This window comes from Morone saxatilis, unplaced genomic scaffold (genome assembly GCF_004916995.1).
Source record: "Morone saxatilis isolate NCDOM2014 unplaced genomic scaffold, NCSU_SB_2.0 Contig18, whole genome shotgun sequence".
Classification (NCBI taxonomy): domain Eukaryota; kingdom Metazoa; phylum Chordata; class Actinopteri; family Moronidae; genus Morone; species Morone saxatilis.
In genome coordinates, this window is record NW_023339740.1 from 1,338,251 (window position 1) to 1,355,513 (window position 17,263).

At 40.0% G+C, this 17,263-nt stretch overlaps 1 protein-coding gene across 1 annotated transcript in view; it reads left to right on the top strand.

Annotated features, from left to right (window-relative positions):
- Nucleotides 1–1,002: 1,002 nt before the first annotated feature.
- fhit (fragile histidine triad diadenosine triphosphatase) overlaps nucleotides 1,003–17,263 on the top strand; it is a 128,455-nt gene continuing 112,194 nt past the window's right edge. The window contains exon 1 of the mRNA XM_035662254.1: nucleotides 1,003–1,119. Coding sequence (XP_035518147.1) covers nucleotides 1,014–1,119 — 106 coding nt within the window. The 5' untranslated portion in view covers nucleotides 1,003–1,013. The remainder of the gene's footprint in view (nucleotides 1,120–17,263) is intronic.

Consider the following 17,263-nt stretch of genomic DNA (forward strand, 5'->3'; position numbering starts at 1 on the left):
GTTGTATAGGTTCTTAAAAATTGCTATTACACTACTTAAGTACAGGAACTAAATATTTGTACTTCCCACCTCTGTCTCACTTTAGTTTGCTGCAACTTTAAGCTAGCACCACTCACTCTGAAAACAAATAAATCATAAATATTGGGATTGATTAGGATAATAATTGGGTCAAAAGAAATGACACCCACATTTCCCACAGGGGAATTGTACAAAAGGAGAGAGGTGAGGGGGCAAAAGGAATTTATAGTGGGGACCACAGAAAAAAAAAATTAACAAGGAGGGGCTCTGAACGTCAATACGTCTGCCTGGAGTTTGGACATCCACCCAGTCAAAAATAATCTATAACCAAATACATTTTATGTAATTATAATAAAAGCCACATATGACCATGTCATACCGGCTCAAATTCGCCATCTGGGCCGTTAGTGAAGGTGGAGTCTCGTCACCGTCACTGCTTTCCAGTCAAAAATATTTTTGGTCACGTGACTCAAACATGAGCCATTTCTGGCTGGTATAGATAAGAGTTTTTTATTTTAACTATGCCTCTATGAATATCTGGTGAAAACAGTCAGAGAGAGAGAGAGGGATTCTTGGGGTGAGTGTCTCGGTCTGAATTAATTTTCTGAATTTGTGAAGGTGGCATGTTAGAGTAAGTTGGCCTACATCCTCAAAGCTTTTTGAAAGAGATATCAAAGTAATTTTAGTTCTGGCTATTTATAGTAGGCTCAAATAGTTAAATTTTCCATGGCTTATTTTTGTATCTTTGATATACAATCTATGTGTGCAGTTTATTTTTATTCTCCTGATGATTTTTTTTAATGTTCCAGTTGTTGAATTTACAACTCTCAGCAAAGTAAGATCCTAATTAAATAAAAAAAGGCAGTAGGATTCTTCAGTGAGGGCTTCCAGCTGTACACTATGTGGATGTGTGTGATGAACAGAATCCTTGTTCAGTCTGAGGATATTGATCACCTGCTGTCTCTGCATCTTTTCCAGGCCTGAGTCAGTGGAACATGTCGACCCTGCGCTTTGGACAGCATCTCATCAAAGCCTCGGCTGTGTTCCTGCAGACAGAGCTGTCCTTTGCTCTGGTCAACAGGAAGCCTGTGGTGCCTGGACGTATCTTTTCATTACTTAGAGGTGAGAGGTGGGCCTACTGAGCTTAGTATTGTTTGTGAGTTAAAAAGTGTAACACCTGAGAGACCCTCTGAGTGATGAGTGGTCACTTTGTTACATGAAGCCTTGCTGTAGTTTGGTTAGATATTGTTGATGGATAGACAGATAGATAAAGGGGTAAATCGAGGAAGTTACCATATAGATGCCTGTTTTTCTTGAAGCTTCATGAGTGGCTACCTCTACAACCCACAACAACAACAGCATATAAACACATATTTAATCTACATAACTCTCCATGATTCTCATGCAACGTTTTGACATGGTTTACATATCTAATCGTGTAATGAAGTCAAAATTAAATCTTGAGTTCTTAAGGACCTCTCAAGGATACTCAGTGTGATAGTAATATAGCGATATCTTATAAACCTATTGTATTTTTAAAAATGCACAGGAATGCTTAATCAATATCTGAACTGGTTTGCACCAGCAGCTATGTGTAAGTTCTCACCTAAGTTGGGGTGTAAAGTTGACACTACAGGCTCAGTAACTGCTAGTTAGTTTTTACTAGATCAGCTATTAAAATCTGTTGCAACATGATTACTTGGGGCAGAACCCAACTAGTATAGTTTGAACTAAGGCAAGTGGTCAATCAACACTCAAAGATTTATTTATGATTTACAGTCGATCTGTAACTATTTAGTTGTTACTTTAAGTTGTAACTTATCTCTGTGGTGAACTGCTTTTACTTTAGTAATGCATAAAGGACACAACCATTTATGCTAGAGCAGACTGAGCAGCATAAGCAACATTTGGAGGTTGATTGTACCTTATAAAAGATCATATTCAGTTTGATTCAGCTCTTAAAACATTTTCCAGCGATATTTGCCTGAATGAGAAAATTTCAAAAATATGAATAAGGTGCAATTCATGTGATTTTGATATCAGTGAGATATGCTGCTTGAAATAGACATTTCACGTCGGTGGCTGCGTGCCTCAGCTGTAGCTGTTCAATAAGCAGGATGACATACAGCAGGATGGTCATTGTTGTGTATGAAGCCCTCACACAGTTGCCAACGTGACCTTGGCATTGTGTTGGCATCGAGCATCAGCCTGTCAGCACTTATTTTCCACTAACAACGGCTGTCCTATAGTCTCTAGGGAGATGACTGATTTGACCTAATGTTTCAATGAACTAAACAAAACGACTTGAGTTTGAAGTAACTAGCTTTACCCTGGTACAGATACTTAGTTGCTCATACAGGATGGTTTTACAGTGTTTTAAAAGTTAAAAGTGTTGTCCAAATGATGGATAAATGGCACTGCTAAAATGTGCTTGTTTGACTTAATGTACTTTCTAATTTCTAATGAAGTTGTTATGTAAGTCTGGAGAAGTAAGAGTGAGTAAAATGTTTAGCACTACAGGCTCTCAGACCGATAGAGGTGCTCAAGAAAGGAGAGGAGGATTCTAGATTCCACCTCTCTGTTTAGTTGGTCACAGGAGAGAATCCAGCAGCTTCAGGGCTTCATATTGTCAACTTTGTAGAATTTTAATACTCTTTAACTGCTGTTTCCTCCCACACAGCTTCCCTTGTTGCATGAGTGTGTGCTTGCATTTACAGTGTCACAGCTGAACTAGTGTTCATGTGTTGAAAGGTTTAAGACTGCACAAAGACTAATATTTTCCTTTACGTTTTGGCGTCTCATACACACTCAAACCAGTTTTTTTTTTTTATGTTTTATTCTGTTTCTCACCTTCATAACCAGCCCTCTTTCTGAACTCTACACACCTTCCAGTACTCTCAGATCCACACCACACCAGCTTTCCACCAGACTTCCCTTTGTCTTGAAACTCCTCTTTAGACTCAATAGGGGACAACTTTGTTTTGAATGGCTAAAACCACAATGAGTTTTGTACTTATAAAGATTGTACACCTAGGTTCTGTATCAACTTCCTTTTAAAATGTGCCTGTAAGGTATCCTTGAGTGTGTTGAAAGGCACCTATTCATAAAATGCATCCTTTTTATTCTGTATTTCTTTTATTATTTAATTTCTTCTTCTTATTATTATTATTATTTGAAAATGCCTTCTAAGGTGCAGACTTTTTAAAAACATTTCTGTGTATCTGTGTGGACAATGATGCATTTGGAAAATGATGACTTCATCACCTGTATTTGCACATGCGCATGAGCCCTGCAATGATAGACTACCAGTTTGTGTTTGTCTGGTTAGCGTTGCTAGGCTGTGTTTTGGAAAGGTGTTAAATAAATAAAGGAAATAGCTATCAAATAAATATATAAATTAAAGAAATGGCTATTATAGTTTGAATTTTAAAGTCATTACTTCTAAAGGAATATACAGTAAGCTCAGAATGTTCTTCTGTAGTATTGAACGTAGACTTTATCGCCACCTATTAGCCCAGCTTCCTAGATGAGCATTTTGAATAATTTTTGCATTCTCATCTGGATGGGGATGTTTTATAAAACAAATGTCATGTGAACAGATTCAAATATATAATCTGTATATGTGGCATGCAAACAATAACTCAGTTTCTTGTACCTCTGACCACCGCCAACATCACAGCTGAGTGTGGTCAGGTGTCGTCTGTTATACTTGGAGCTGCAGTGATGGAGCTGCACAGTGTACAAAAAGCACTCTGTTACAGCTGTGAGACTAGGTGCAGTTACTCCTTTCTTCTTCTTTTTATCTTTTTTTAACATTCAGGAGCTGAAGGGTTGTGTTTTAGCAAACAGTAAAATATAGTAAAAAAACAACAGATCATATTCTTAACTGATTTTAACCTTTTTGAATGAAATACTGTCTGAAGGCATTACTAGTAATATTACAGTATTAATATTACTTTGCCTAGTAGTGTAACTTATTACTCACAAAAAAATGAATAAAGTAAATACATAAATAGTTACAGTCCAATCACATCTATGGATTCATTTTTGTAATCATGGAGAAAGCTAATTTTGAAGATGGAAACACTGACATGCAGAAGCTGGAAATATTCCATTAGTTTGATTTCAACAAACAAAACCACAGTTTAGGTGTGAAATTGTGGGAGAAGGGACATTGTTGAGTCTAACACTGCTAATGATTCCAATCACTTCTGTTCTGCCACTTTCTGAGCAGAAATAGGAAGAATTACACTCTTTGAGCTACTAGATTGCTTTTAATGTGCAGCGTATGTGTAGGAAGTGTAGAGTTTTTTCGACTGTAGCTCAACAGTTCTTAAAAGGAACATGACTGAATGTGACTGGGAATAATTAGCGAATGAAAACAGGATTGCTTTTAGAGATGATTCTGTTGTAAACATATACCATTTACTTGCAGATTATAGCCAACTCCAAACCTAGTTTGTAGGTTTAGCTAGGCCTGATTGACTCACCCCTATTAGGGACTGTACTGCAGAAAATGCTTTACAGCTCAATGCTAATAAATCAGAGGTCCTGGTTATTGCTCCAGAAGTGGTCACCCCTATGATCATGCAGAGCATTGGACCTCTTTCCTCTGCAGCCCACTCCAACCTGCATAATTTAGTGGTAGTATTTGATCAATACTCGTCATTTGACATCAATAAGACCAGATCTTGTCTTTCCACCTTAGAAATGTTGGTAAACTGAGATCAGTAGTTTCACCTGTTGAGTTAGAGATGGTTGTAGATGCCTTTATCTCATTTACTACTGCATGCACTTTTCTCCTCAGGCAATTCAGAATGCTGCCACATGACTCCTCACTACATCAAACAGACAGTCTCTCATTACGTCTGTACTTAGATCTCTTCACTGGCTCCCTGGCTCCTGCATATATAACTACTGCACCCTTATGTTTTGCCCTGCTCCCCGCTCCCTAGTAAAATGTGCTCAATTTACTGTCTATCCCACACACCTGCCTTAAGACCCATGGCGATCAAGTTTTTGAGGCAGTAGCACCTCCTCAGAGAATGTTGCCTTGCATACGTTACTTACTTGTGCATTTTGTCCTTAAAAAGGATACAAAATGGTGTGTTTCTCCACTTAAATTTCAACCTGCCTCTGACTGGGGGTAGAGAGAGGGGGGATGATATGCAGCAAAGGGCCGCAGGCTGCAAGGACTCAACCTATGTGAGACGTGCACTTGCGTATCATGCGTCCCAGGCTGGATTCTCTATGCCGTTTCTGTGTCTGACTTCCTGCCAATACGATCTGCTCTGTGCTGCTTGACACCAGTGGAGCACAACTTCCTTCAGAAATAGAGCAGCCATGGAGAGAAAATCCCAGGATGCACTATGGCGCTTCTGGTGGAATTTCGAGCATTGCCTAAAATGGGAGTGATCAGCTTCGGCAACCTTGGCCGTGCCTGGTGAAATTTGTGGTTACGGTCTGTGGATTCTGTAGATTCTTTCAAAGGGCAGCTGAAGACAAACTGTTTAGACAGGCGTTTGGACAACCTGTGTGCACCACCTCTGCATTTTATGTAATTATTGTGTATTTTTATTGAATTTTTATTTTAGTATGCATCGTGGCTCCTGTCTTGATTGCTGTATATTGCTTCTGTAAAGCACTTTGTGACTTATGTCTTTATTATAATTTACAGTAACAGTCTATAAGCCTGTAACGGAATGGAGTGAAAACCAAACAACTGAAGGTTCAGAGGGTTAATGCAGGTTTCAATATCACAGCATCAGGCCTTAATTAACATCAGAGCAGTGCAATGACTCTGCTGTCTCTGTCCATTCTCCACCATCAGTTTGATGTGCTGTTGTGTAACGTAGCGTCCCTGACTGCAGAAGTCTTTCACCGCCAATATCTGTCTCATTGTTTCTCTCTGACTTGACTTGGACTTTCGCTGCTCAATGGAGCACTTCCTAAAGCCTCCTGTTGTTGCCTGGCAACAGATGCTGTGTTTGCTGTAGTGAACCTGCTCTTGATATGAGGCTATATAAGTAGTTGTTTACCACACACACACACACACACACACACACAAGTTCACAGACAATAACAATAGCTGCTGAAGGTTACATAGGCCACTGAGTCACAGGGAAGGATTGTTTGCTTTCAGTTTGTTTGGTTTATTGTCATGTTTTCATACACCAACGTAGCACAGATGTTTGGTTTACCTTTAAATAGGTGGAGGGAGGAGGAGGTCAGGAATCTTTGTGGACTCTTCGCTCGCCTCTCCTCTCTCATTGTGCCAGCAAAAAAGAGACAGAACTTTACTTATGTCTATTAACCATTGTTTCCAACCAGCCTCACAAAAAATAAGAAAAAAATAATAATTTGCATGATTTCCATCGCTGATTTGTTTGAATAATGTCCTTATTCTCTTTCCGAAATGATAATCAGTTCTTGGCTTTGTGCTCCACTTCTCGAGTGCTGCTCCCACCTTTTCCACGCTAAGATTAACTTTCTCGACTCTGCTGTACACCTCCATTCTGAAGCCATATGTCAGCATTATATCAAATTTCTCTTTAAACACTGTGATTATCACTCTTGATTGTAGAGGCCTGCCATATTCTGAGAAAGCCACAGAATATACTGTGTGTAAAGCTTTCAATCAGTCTGCCACTGAGCTGCTTTCTTACTTTGACTTGAAGAAAAGTGAAACAAAGGCCCATATCACAGGAAATATTATCACTGAACATCCATGCAGTCATGTTGCTACAAAGGTGTGGTACACAGCATGGTCTAGCGTGGTGGCAGCAGTAAAGATGGCGTGTATGATCTGCTTGATAGAGCAGGGAAAGATTCTGTTGGAAACAGCAAGACTGGACTGGAACACAAACACCTGGAAAATCTAACGCAATCCAGTGCAACAGTCCAGAAACAAATGTTATCTTTTTGAAGCACTGTATTAACAAAAAACACTTTTGTTGAAATAGTGTGTGCACTGTATGGTGATGGTAAAACCAGAAGTTTTAAAACCCATCAATTGATTAAAAAAAAGTTAAATATCTTCCTGGGATGTAGTCTGTATAGTTGTGGGAAATATGATTGACTTTGTTTTTATTTGTTCATCATAAGTCTATTAAAAGATTCCTTTTGATGTGCAGCAGTTTGCATGTCTTCTTAACATCAACACCGGTGTGCACAACAGACGTGGCATGATGAAAACAACATAAAAAGCTTATCAAGATGAAATGGACAAGTAAGGCAAACACGACCCTGTTTAGCAAGTATCCTTAAGACTCACCAGGAGTAGAGCTTGTACTTTGAATCATTACTTAGTTTTAGTGGTCTTTAGCGGTATCTGTACTTCTACTTGAGTAAAGAATATATGTACTTTTGCCAGTTCTGGCTGGTATAGAGCTCAGTATACAAACAAAACAGAGACCTGCTCATTAAGACAGTGTGTATTGTATTGGATTGTATTCACACCAGCAACATAACAGCTTGTGTTAAACTCTTGCTTTATGCTTCAAGGTGTGTAAATACATTGTTGTTTTTTATTGGGATGTGAGTGCTTGTTAAATATGTGACGGATAGTGGATTAGAAAATCTGGTCCCCGGTAGATTTCGCCTGCAGAACGCCTGTTTCTTGGCCAGCTTTTTACATGTCAAAAGGGGAAAGTATCATAGCGGCTGTATGAAAGGAGAGATAACTACTCATAGCGATGCATTCTCGTATCTGAAACAATTCCACCCAAAGTCAAACTAAAACTGAAACTAACACAAAGGCGCCTCTCTGTGTTAAATTCATACATGTTGGTGAGGAAGAGCTATACTGTCCTCTCCCTGCCCCATCAGGAACAAACATGTTTGTCACTATTACAGCTAAAATAAGAGAGAAATCTGATCACTGAGCAGCTGCATGTATACACAGGTTTACAGATTTACTAGAATACATGATGGAGGACTCAAGCCTCTGCTCTGCTGTACATAGCAATGTAAGACATAGTCCCCTTACCTTCTGACTTCCTTGAGTTAGTTTCTGTTTGATGGACTTTGCCATCACTGAGTGAATGTGTGTGAAAGGGTGAGTGTGGCATGAAGTGTAAAAGCGCTGAGTGGTCGGAAGACTAGAAAGGCGCTATACAAATACCGTCCATTTTACTCGCTTCCCTGGAGCGCACCTGCAAAGTCTGCATGTCTGCAAGTGTGGTGAAGTCTAGACATTTTGATTCAGCCCAATAGTTTCTCAGCCTCAGGGTTAGAACATCATGTTGGGTCACCTGAAATGATAGGGTGATAGTAGATTTATCAGACGGATAAATGTTTTTTGATTATTTATTTATTTATTAATATAATATGGTCAATGGTGTCTGGAGAAACAAACGAAAACTAAGAATCTTAATGTTCTTGGTGACCTCCCTGACCCTCTGTGGTTTAACCATCAGGTCCGAATGTCAACTTTACACAGAAAATATGCTATTATATGCTATATAAATATGTTCTAATGAACATATATTCATGTATTATAGCACAGTCACTGGATAAGCCTTTCCATTTTAGGCACTGCAAGAGCTGCAAGAGTTTTCCCCCTTTATTAACAGAGTCTGGAATGTGTTGCTTGAATAAATATGCAGGTGGCACATTTGGTTCCTTTAATCAGTTTTTTAATTGTTGCCTTTAAAAACATTGTTTTAAGCAGGGGTCTCAAACTCAAATTGTCTTGGGCTTACTTCTATGATAAGAAAATGCGAGCTGTGGCTCCAAGTACTACAAAAAAGCAATATATTCTGAACATATTTCCATTACCAACATAATACTTAAAGGTCAGTGTGAAAAGGTCATATAGAAAGATCTATTGGCAGAAAGGGAATATAATATGAACAGTTTTTATCTACAGAGGGAGCGGGTCCTCTCTTACAGAGTCCGCCATGTTAAACTCGTGTCTTTCACATTTTTCCTGAGTTGCCCGACCACCACAGGTTACTTCCTCGCACTTGGTTGAGTCAGGGGTTTTTAGTTGGCTACAATCTGTAATCTCAACGCTAGATGCCACTAAATCCTACACACTGGTCCTTTCATTTAAAAACATGTAACTACTGTGCCTTACAGAATCACCTATATAACTGATGTTAAAATACAGCAGCGTAGGCAGTTCACACAGGAGGCAGATTTATTCCTAACAAGAAGATTATTTATTGTTGACTGCTGTTGAATCCTGAATGCAACCGGTTCAAGAACCAGAGCTAGTATGTTGGAAAAGATCCACACTTCCCAGTAGTTGCCATTTGGAGCCACGATTGCAATGTTTTTTAACCATTCATTTAACCTCCTCTTACTATCTTGTACGTATGTATGCGCACGCTACGTGCATGAGTGTGACTACATAGCAGGTTCACACAAAGTATTACAGGAAATCCAAAACATATTTTAAAGTACATTTAGCAATATCATAGTTTCAAGTTGCATTTCAGTAGCATTTTGATAGTGTTATGTTTTTTAATGCATTTATTTTATTCAAATCATATTTTTTTAGAGATTCCTCCTTTTACCACTAGAGGCAGCTCATGTACCATCAGTGCTCTGATAACCAGAGCTGTAGATAAGGGACCCCAAATTGCCGGCCCCCCAGCCTGTGACATAATGCCAAAAATACAATATACTCCGGCCTACGAGATTTTTTTTCTAGTTGTTTCATATCAATATGAAGTACCACTTCATATACAATTAAAATAAAAAAAACAACAATGCTGTTTAAAAAAATATATTTAGTTTGGTGCAAAATAATGACAAAAAAAGATGCCTGCAAAGATACTACACAGTTACTGTGTTGAATATCTACAGACCAAGTGAAACAGTTGAGATAGCTACTCTATAAACCGTTTGTAGGCGGATTATCCAAATAAAGTGTTACTGTGCAACTTGAATGCAGAACTCTGCATTCATCCCATTAGTTTCACCAGTGTGAACTAGAGTCTAGAGTGAGTTTATATTAGGGTTGCTTGATCAATTAACAAACATTCAATCAGAGGAAATAAAGAAGGCTCAGGAGACAACACCCTTAATAAATAACTAGAACCAGAAAACATGCTGCGGCGTGTAATAGTGGCTCACTGGATGTAAACACATGTCAAGCCTGCCACTTACCTCTCTTATCAATTTGGAATAAACAGATGGCAAGTAATAGCTGAATGAACTCTTCTTTATGCTCCCACTGAAGTGCCATTGCATGAAAGGAAGAGATTCCACACTGTGTGATAGAGTAGTGTTGCTGCTGTTCACTGCTGAAGGTTACACCTGGAAAGATGGCTCACATGCTGTGTCAGCCTACCAGACATCGCACAGGGCTCTGGTCTGATACTGCCATGCAAAACTGCAACAACATAAACATCTCTTTGATTAGGTTTCTTCTTTCTCAAAGAATTCATTAGACCAAGAGCTGATTACACACATCTATTAATCCTATTAAAATGTAAAATTAGTAGCATTTTCTATCCGTCTTTTGAGGTTGCGAGTGGCGGGTGGGAAAAAGGTTTGCAATTAGCAAAGACACAGTGCTGTCCCTTGTTATCCAGCGATCTCGCGACACACATTAGCAGATGCTCAGGCACTGATTACTTCTCAGCACTATGACGGCAACACAGCAAATGTCAGGGGCTGTGGTTATTTTCCTCTGCTGCTCCTGTTTTTAATCAACATCTCAATGAGAACGTACCATTCTTAGATGAGCAAATTAAAATACTTTTACTTTCTCGATATTACTTAATTATCAGTTATGCATAGTACTGTTCTCTTTGCCATGTATTTGCTAGTCGATTGCTATAGCTTTGAACTATTGTATTTTACCATACTACCAAGACTATTTTAAAACTGAACTTCTTAAAGTTGTTAATAATTCATGAATCTGCTCAGAGTAACTTGACAAATTAGCAGCTAACATTTCTGCTTATAATAGAAATGTGCCTTATGAAACACGTATAAAGTTATCTTCACTGAAGAAGAGAGGAAAATTTTTTTAGTGCTGGGCAACGGTTACAATTTTTAATCGCCATTAAAAATTCAATAATAAATTCAAAAGTAGTGTATTGCGCACTTTTATTTTAAAAGTACTGCTATATGAACAAAAGTGCAATAACATTTGGTTTGAATGGAAGACATTCCTCACCAGTATTCCCCAATTCTCCATCCCCTCCCCATCCCCCACTCTTGTCCTCTGTTCCCTCCTCAGGACACATTAGACTGATTGTGACAATCCCCCCCGCCCCACCACTCCATCTCCCGTGTACACCCAGCTGTGCATGCATCACTGGTGCTCACATGCCAGCAACCATACAAACAAAATCAGGTCATTGGTTTCTCTGAGCTGCAGGAAGTGCTGAGCCTTGACCTTTTTCCCCCCTTCTTCTTTTCTACACTCATATCTAGCCCGAGGGCTTTGTTTTGTTGGTCAGTCAGGAACGAGGCGGAGATTTCATCTGAGCCCCCACAGAGCTATCACAGCCCACTTCAGTGTGGACAGCAGGCACCACAAAGGCCAGCGCATGGAGCAGGCCACGAGGCACAGAGGGATGGGAGGGGGCAATCATGCATATGCACACAAATACACTTTGAAAAAAAAGATATGCATTCATGCATGCCAGTCCATGAACCCCAACTTCTAAAACCAAATGTATACCTAGCAAAGTAGTCAAAATGTATCTGTTTTTACCAGAAAAGGTATAAATTGGGCAGCTTCATCACAACAGCAATTAAAAGTTAATGTAGCCTTTATTTCTTTCTGCCACACGTATTTGCTTTGAAGATTTAATTCCTGTCTGATGGATCACTTGCCTTGGTGAATTATTTCTTCTTGTGTATCTTACACAATGTCTGCCTTTGATGTTCTGACTTTTCCACTTGTGCATTTTTCATACGCGATGCATTATAGACGCAACTTTGTTCTTTCTTCTTTGTAATCAATAACTCACAGATCTTATCAGGGCTCAACTCCCATCTTTTGCGAAATAACAATTCATATGTGCCTGGTAGATTTGGACTTTTTGAGGAACTCGGCCGTTGCTTAAAATAAGCCGCACCTTTGAATTTTTATAAGGGCTGTCGGGTTTCTTTTTCCTTAACTTTCTTTTCTTTTAGCTGTCAAGTTTAAGTTGTGCATTTCATAATAAACAACTGATGAATACACCCATCAAGTGCCCACACTCAAGTTTGACAGCACCCTCATTATTATACACAACTTAACATGTGTAGATACTGTTGTATGGTTAAGTTAAGAGCCTGTAGATATCCTATGTGGACAAATGTTTTTGATAATTATGACCTGATATCATAGGATGAACATGATTAGTGTCACTATACAAACAAGAAGCTTTGCATTGTCTCATGGTGCTACTAAATAATTCCATTCTTGAGTATTCTTTTTTTGTGGGTCTTTGCTGAGCTGGCTTCTCCTGTCTATTATATGGAGGTGTTCTTTGAATAAATTCACATATTGGGATGAATTATAACAGATAGCAAACTAACTCTTCCTAAGCCCCGCCTCTTATTGCTCTATGCGCGATAACAATTGAGCAAGCCTCGATCAGGGTCAGCTTTCTCTTTTCCTGTATGCTTTGTCTAGGCTTGTCTATTTTGAAAAGAACAGCACATTTTGAAGATGTGCTTGTGACTGGAAGGTTGTTGGTTCAGTCCCCCTCAGCCAGCAGGGTAAATCTGGGTAGACATACATTATGAAGCCAAAATGCTACAGATACAAGGTTATTTTTAGTTATATCCGCAGTAGTAGTAAGTAACAGTAGTAGCATTAGTTGTAAAAGTTGTAAAATTGTGTTGTGGGGATATGGGAACGTGTGTGTCAGTAGGCATATGTTTGAGCATATGTGTTTGTGTGCAGAAGGCTGTATGTGAGGACAATGCAAAGTGAAGTAACGCACAAACACTTTCTCTGGACGTTTGACGGGTGGCCTCCTTTCCTTCAGTTGAGACTGTGTTTTATAATTAAAAGCTCATCTCCCATCGGCCTGCTCCAGATGTGCTGCTGAACTTGTCAGCCACCTCTGTGCCACAGAGAGATAGCGTGTGCAGCTGGACAGCTTGAACTGAGGGAGCCTTGGTCACAAAGCACATTTGTTTTAATACATCCCACCCCATGCAGTCTCCACAGGCCAGCACAATAAGCAGTGGTTGAGTCCTTGCTTCCAGCTTGCATTACGGTATGAGAAAAGATTCCTGAAGTTATACCAAAAACAAAACTAACCAGCATGCTAGCAGCACATAGAAGCTACAGTGGTTAATTTCTTTTTTTTTATAAGTATATTTTTTAGACGGCTGGAGACAGGACAGGAAAGGGGGGCAGAGATGGGCCGGATGGGGATGACATGCAGCAAAGGCCGGCAGGTCGGAATTGAACCTGGGCGCTGCAGCAGGTACATGGGTCGCCAGCTCTACCCACTGAGCTAACCGGGCGCCCGTACAGTGGTTATTTTCAATGTGTGAGGATTTAGCTGTTACTAATGGGGGTCAAGAAAAGTTTGTCCTGAGGGAGGTGCCAGAGGAAGGTTCATTGGGTCATCAAAATCCAATTGTTGATCCAGTAGGGTGCATGAATGTGCGTAATACAGTACATTTAATGACAATCTGCACATTTGATTATGAGATATTATTGCTGAGTTCAGGTCATGTGGGGTCATTTGTTAGGAAGATGTTTTGTGTAGGACCAGGTTTTTAGAGGATTGTTGATCGACACGGTTTCACTGGTAGTCACAAGTAGTCAAATACTTTTGCCTGCGCAGTGGCCCTCCCCTCAAATACAATGCTGTAGGTATCCCTCTAGTGTCATTTATCAGTGTACCTGCTGTCAAATTCTACGTTTTTATTGTACTGTATTTATCAAAGACAAGCTTAATACTTAAGCTGCAAGCAGCGATGAATGGGCCTTCGCACTCCACGCAACTTGGGGTGTGCTGCGGCCACGACACGTGCCAGCGTAACACGTGCGAACCACAACATGAAAATGTCACGTAACTCAGATGAAAATCGCCACGCAGCACTTACTTCCTGTTGCCTGTGGCGCTATCACTATATCTGAATATTGTCATGTAGATGTGTTCAGGGCGGGACTCTTATCAAACATGTGAAGTTTCATTGAGATTGGACCACGTACACTGAAGTAATGACAACTTCCTTTTTCATGGCGAATTTGGACGCCACGCCACGGGCACGCCGTTCGACGGAATGTTGTAAATTGCACAACTTTTAATCATGAATGTATTTAGATTGTGCTGATTAAACTTGAAGTTGATCTGATAAATTCCATAGGAGGAGTACATTCAAATACAACGTGGGCAAATGGTGGTCAAAAATGTCCACAAAATGGCCGACTTCCTGTTGTGTTTGGATTATGGGTCCAAGAGGCTTTTTTGCTGTCCAATCATGATACAAATGCGTACCAATTTTCATAAATGTCTTGAGGGCTGATTCTGGGGGGCATGGCTAAACCATTTTACGATGCCCATCTACGTGACCAAGAACATACGTTAGCGTTCACCACGACTGGCTTTTGTGCAAAGTTTCAACACAAAGGCTGATTTTTGCTGTGTTGCCATGGCAACGTTGTTCTTTGAAAATTCTTAAGATTGATAAGCTGTTATCATCATCATCCTAAGGGAGTTCAGACAGAATTTGAACTGGATCTGGTCAATCTGCTGGAAGATATACATAAAAGTATAAAAAATGACATTCCCTTTCACCACTAGGTGGTGTTATCACTATTAGTGAATATTATCACATAGATATGTTCAGGGTGGGACTCTTATCAGACAAGTAAAGTTTGGAGGTAATTGGACAATGTACACTCAAGTTATAGCAAATTCGTGTGTTCTGGCGGCACATCCAAAGTTTGACAGCATGCCACGGACTAGTTCAATGAATGTTAATGAGGAGCATAACTTTAAATCCTGGAGGTCTTTAGAATGTGCTCACCAAATTTGGAGTCGTTCTGACCAATTCCCTAGGAGGAGTTTGTTAAAATACAAGGCCTAGAAATGGCGGCATAATTTGACATTAAATTCAAAATGGCCAACTTCCTGTTAGGTGTAGGATATGGCTCCAAGAGGCTTTCTTGTACATCCTGACACGATACATATGCCTGCCAATTTTTATTCATGTCAGCAAAACATCGCCAAAAAAAAAAAAAAAATCCGAAATGTCCGACTTCTTGTTTAGTTTTGTGTATGCCTCCAAGAGGCTTGTTTGCTTGTCTGATCATGATACACATGCGTACCAATTTTTGTACATGTCGGTCTTACGTGTCTTGAGGGCTGATTTGGGGGGGCGGGGCTTAGCCATTTGGCGGCACCCATGCACGGGTACAAATGGATACGTCGAGTTTAGCCACGTTTGAATTTTGTGCAAAGTTTTGTGATAAATACGAGCATGAAAGTGTTCAAAAATGCGATTAAAGGCACAGAAAAATAATAATAATTACATTACAATAGGTCCTTGCACTGGTTGGTGCTTGGGCCCTAATAATAAGGCTGGCAGCAGCAGCTCTCTCTGTGTGGACACCTCAGTCATGCAAGCTGCAGCAGTTCAGCGAGGCAGTCGTCACACGCTGCTCATGTGTCCTATGTGGATCAGCTGTAACTGGATGTTGCAAATTTGTTATTTCTAACTTGACTGCAGAGCGCTGCACATCGAGAAATTACAGAAGGGCCACAGTACTGAGAATGTGTTGTGTCTGGGGAATGAAGAATGGGGAAACCTTTGACCTGTGCAAACGCAGGTCGAGTCCATTCCAAGCAAAAATTCCAATTACGTGAATGAGATCAACGCAGTGGTATGGATTATCCTAAACTGGCTTACATATCTGCACCATTATTGCTGACTGCAACTGACATTGATGGGAAGCATACCCCACTCAATAATGATTGGAACTACTGACCTGTACCCAGTGTTAGACTGAGTTGTGGCAATACAGTCCGATGACCTAATCTGGAGACAGACAAAATTCATTTGAAATACAGTTTCGGGCCTTTTCATGCTTTTGATTCAACTGTTGTATCTTCTGTTTCCAAATTTTTACCTCTGTTACACCACTGTTTAGCCTCTGCGAAGCACCTCCATTTACTGAAGTCCTTTCAGACTAATACACTGCGACCTTACTGTGGCAGTGACAGATTACCGATTGCAAATTACATGCAAACTGTATTCATGTCAAAAAGCATCATTACTCTTAATTACTTTATATTACATCTGAACTTGCTTATTAAGCCTGCCTACACTGATTATGCAAGCAAAATTAGCTTTTTTTGTCCTGCAAGGAAAGGATTATTCGAGTCACTCAGGGGTGGGCTTGTTTGCAGGTTGTGTGTTTTGTAATTGTGTCTATGTTTGGGCTTGTTAGCGTCCTGCTTTCTCCTCAGTGTGTGTGTGTGTGTGTGTGTGTGTGTGTGTGTGTATGTGCATTTGCATCGTGCATTTCTCTCAGCTTTTTCATTTTGCTCCATCACTCTCCTCTCCTGCTCCCTCAGACAAATGACAGCACTGGTTGGCAGATGATTCACAATGCCCACATCAGGGGCTTATGTGTGGAAATGGCAATAATGAATTTACGAGCACTAATGTCTCGGGTACTTGTAAATTCTAATTCTCCAAAAGATATACACTCTGACCCCAAACACCACCCTCACTGGCTTTGATTAATATCAGGGGCTGTATACTACATAAGACAGTGCTGATCATTTTACTCTTTTAAGCTTGGGTGGAGCCAGAGGCAGTTGCAACTAAATTAGACTAATGTTTTGACACACGACTGCTGGAGAATAGGAAGATGGAAGCAGGGAGGCAATGGCCCCTTTACTGATTAGCTGAAAGATTGCGGTAAGACAGCACAACTCCCACAGGCCATCATCAGTTAAATGTGTAGTAAAAAAGCTTGGGGGATATGTCAAGGATAATGTAGCAGCATAGCATGTAAAGATAATAGATCTTATCTAGCACAGCAGCTTAAATGACCTGCGTGAATTCCAGTCACATTCGTCCTATTGCTAAACTGACCCCTGGTTTTCTTTCTGTCGGTTTGGTTTAGTTTGAGTTGATTATGGTTTTGTCACAGACAAATAAACCAGGGAACTGTAACTGAAACAGCGTATGTACACAGGCAGGAGACATTTAAGCCAGACACATTTAAATGTTTTTTAGGTCTCTATTTTAATGGTCTGTGGTGTAATATGTAGGAGGATGTATTGTCAGAAATTGAATAAAATATTCATAGGTATGT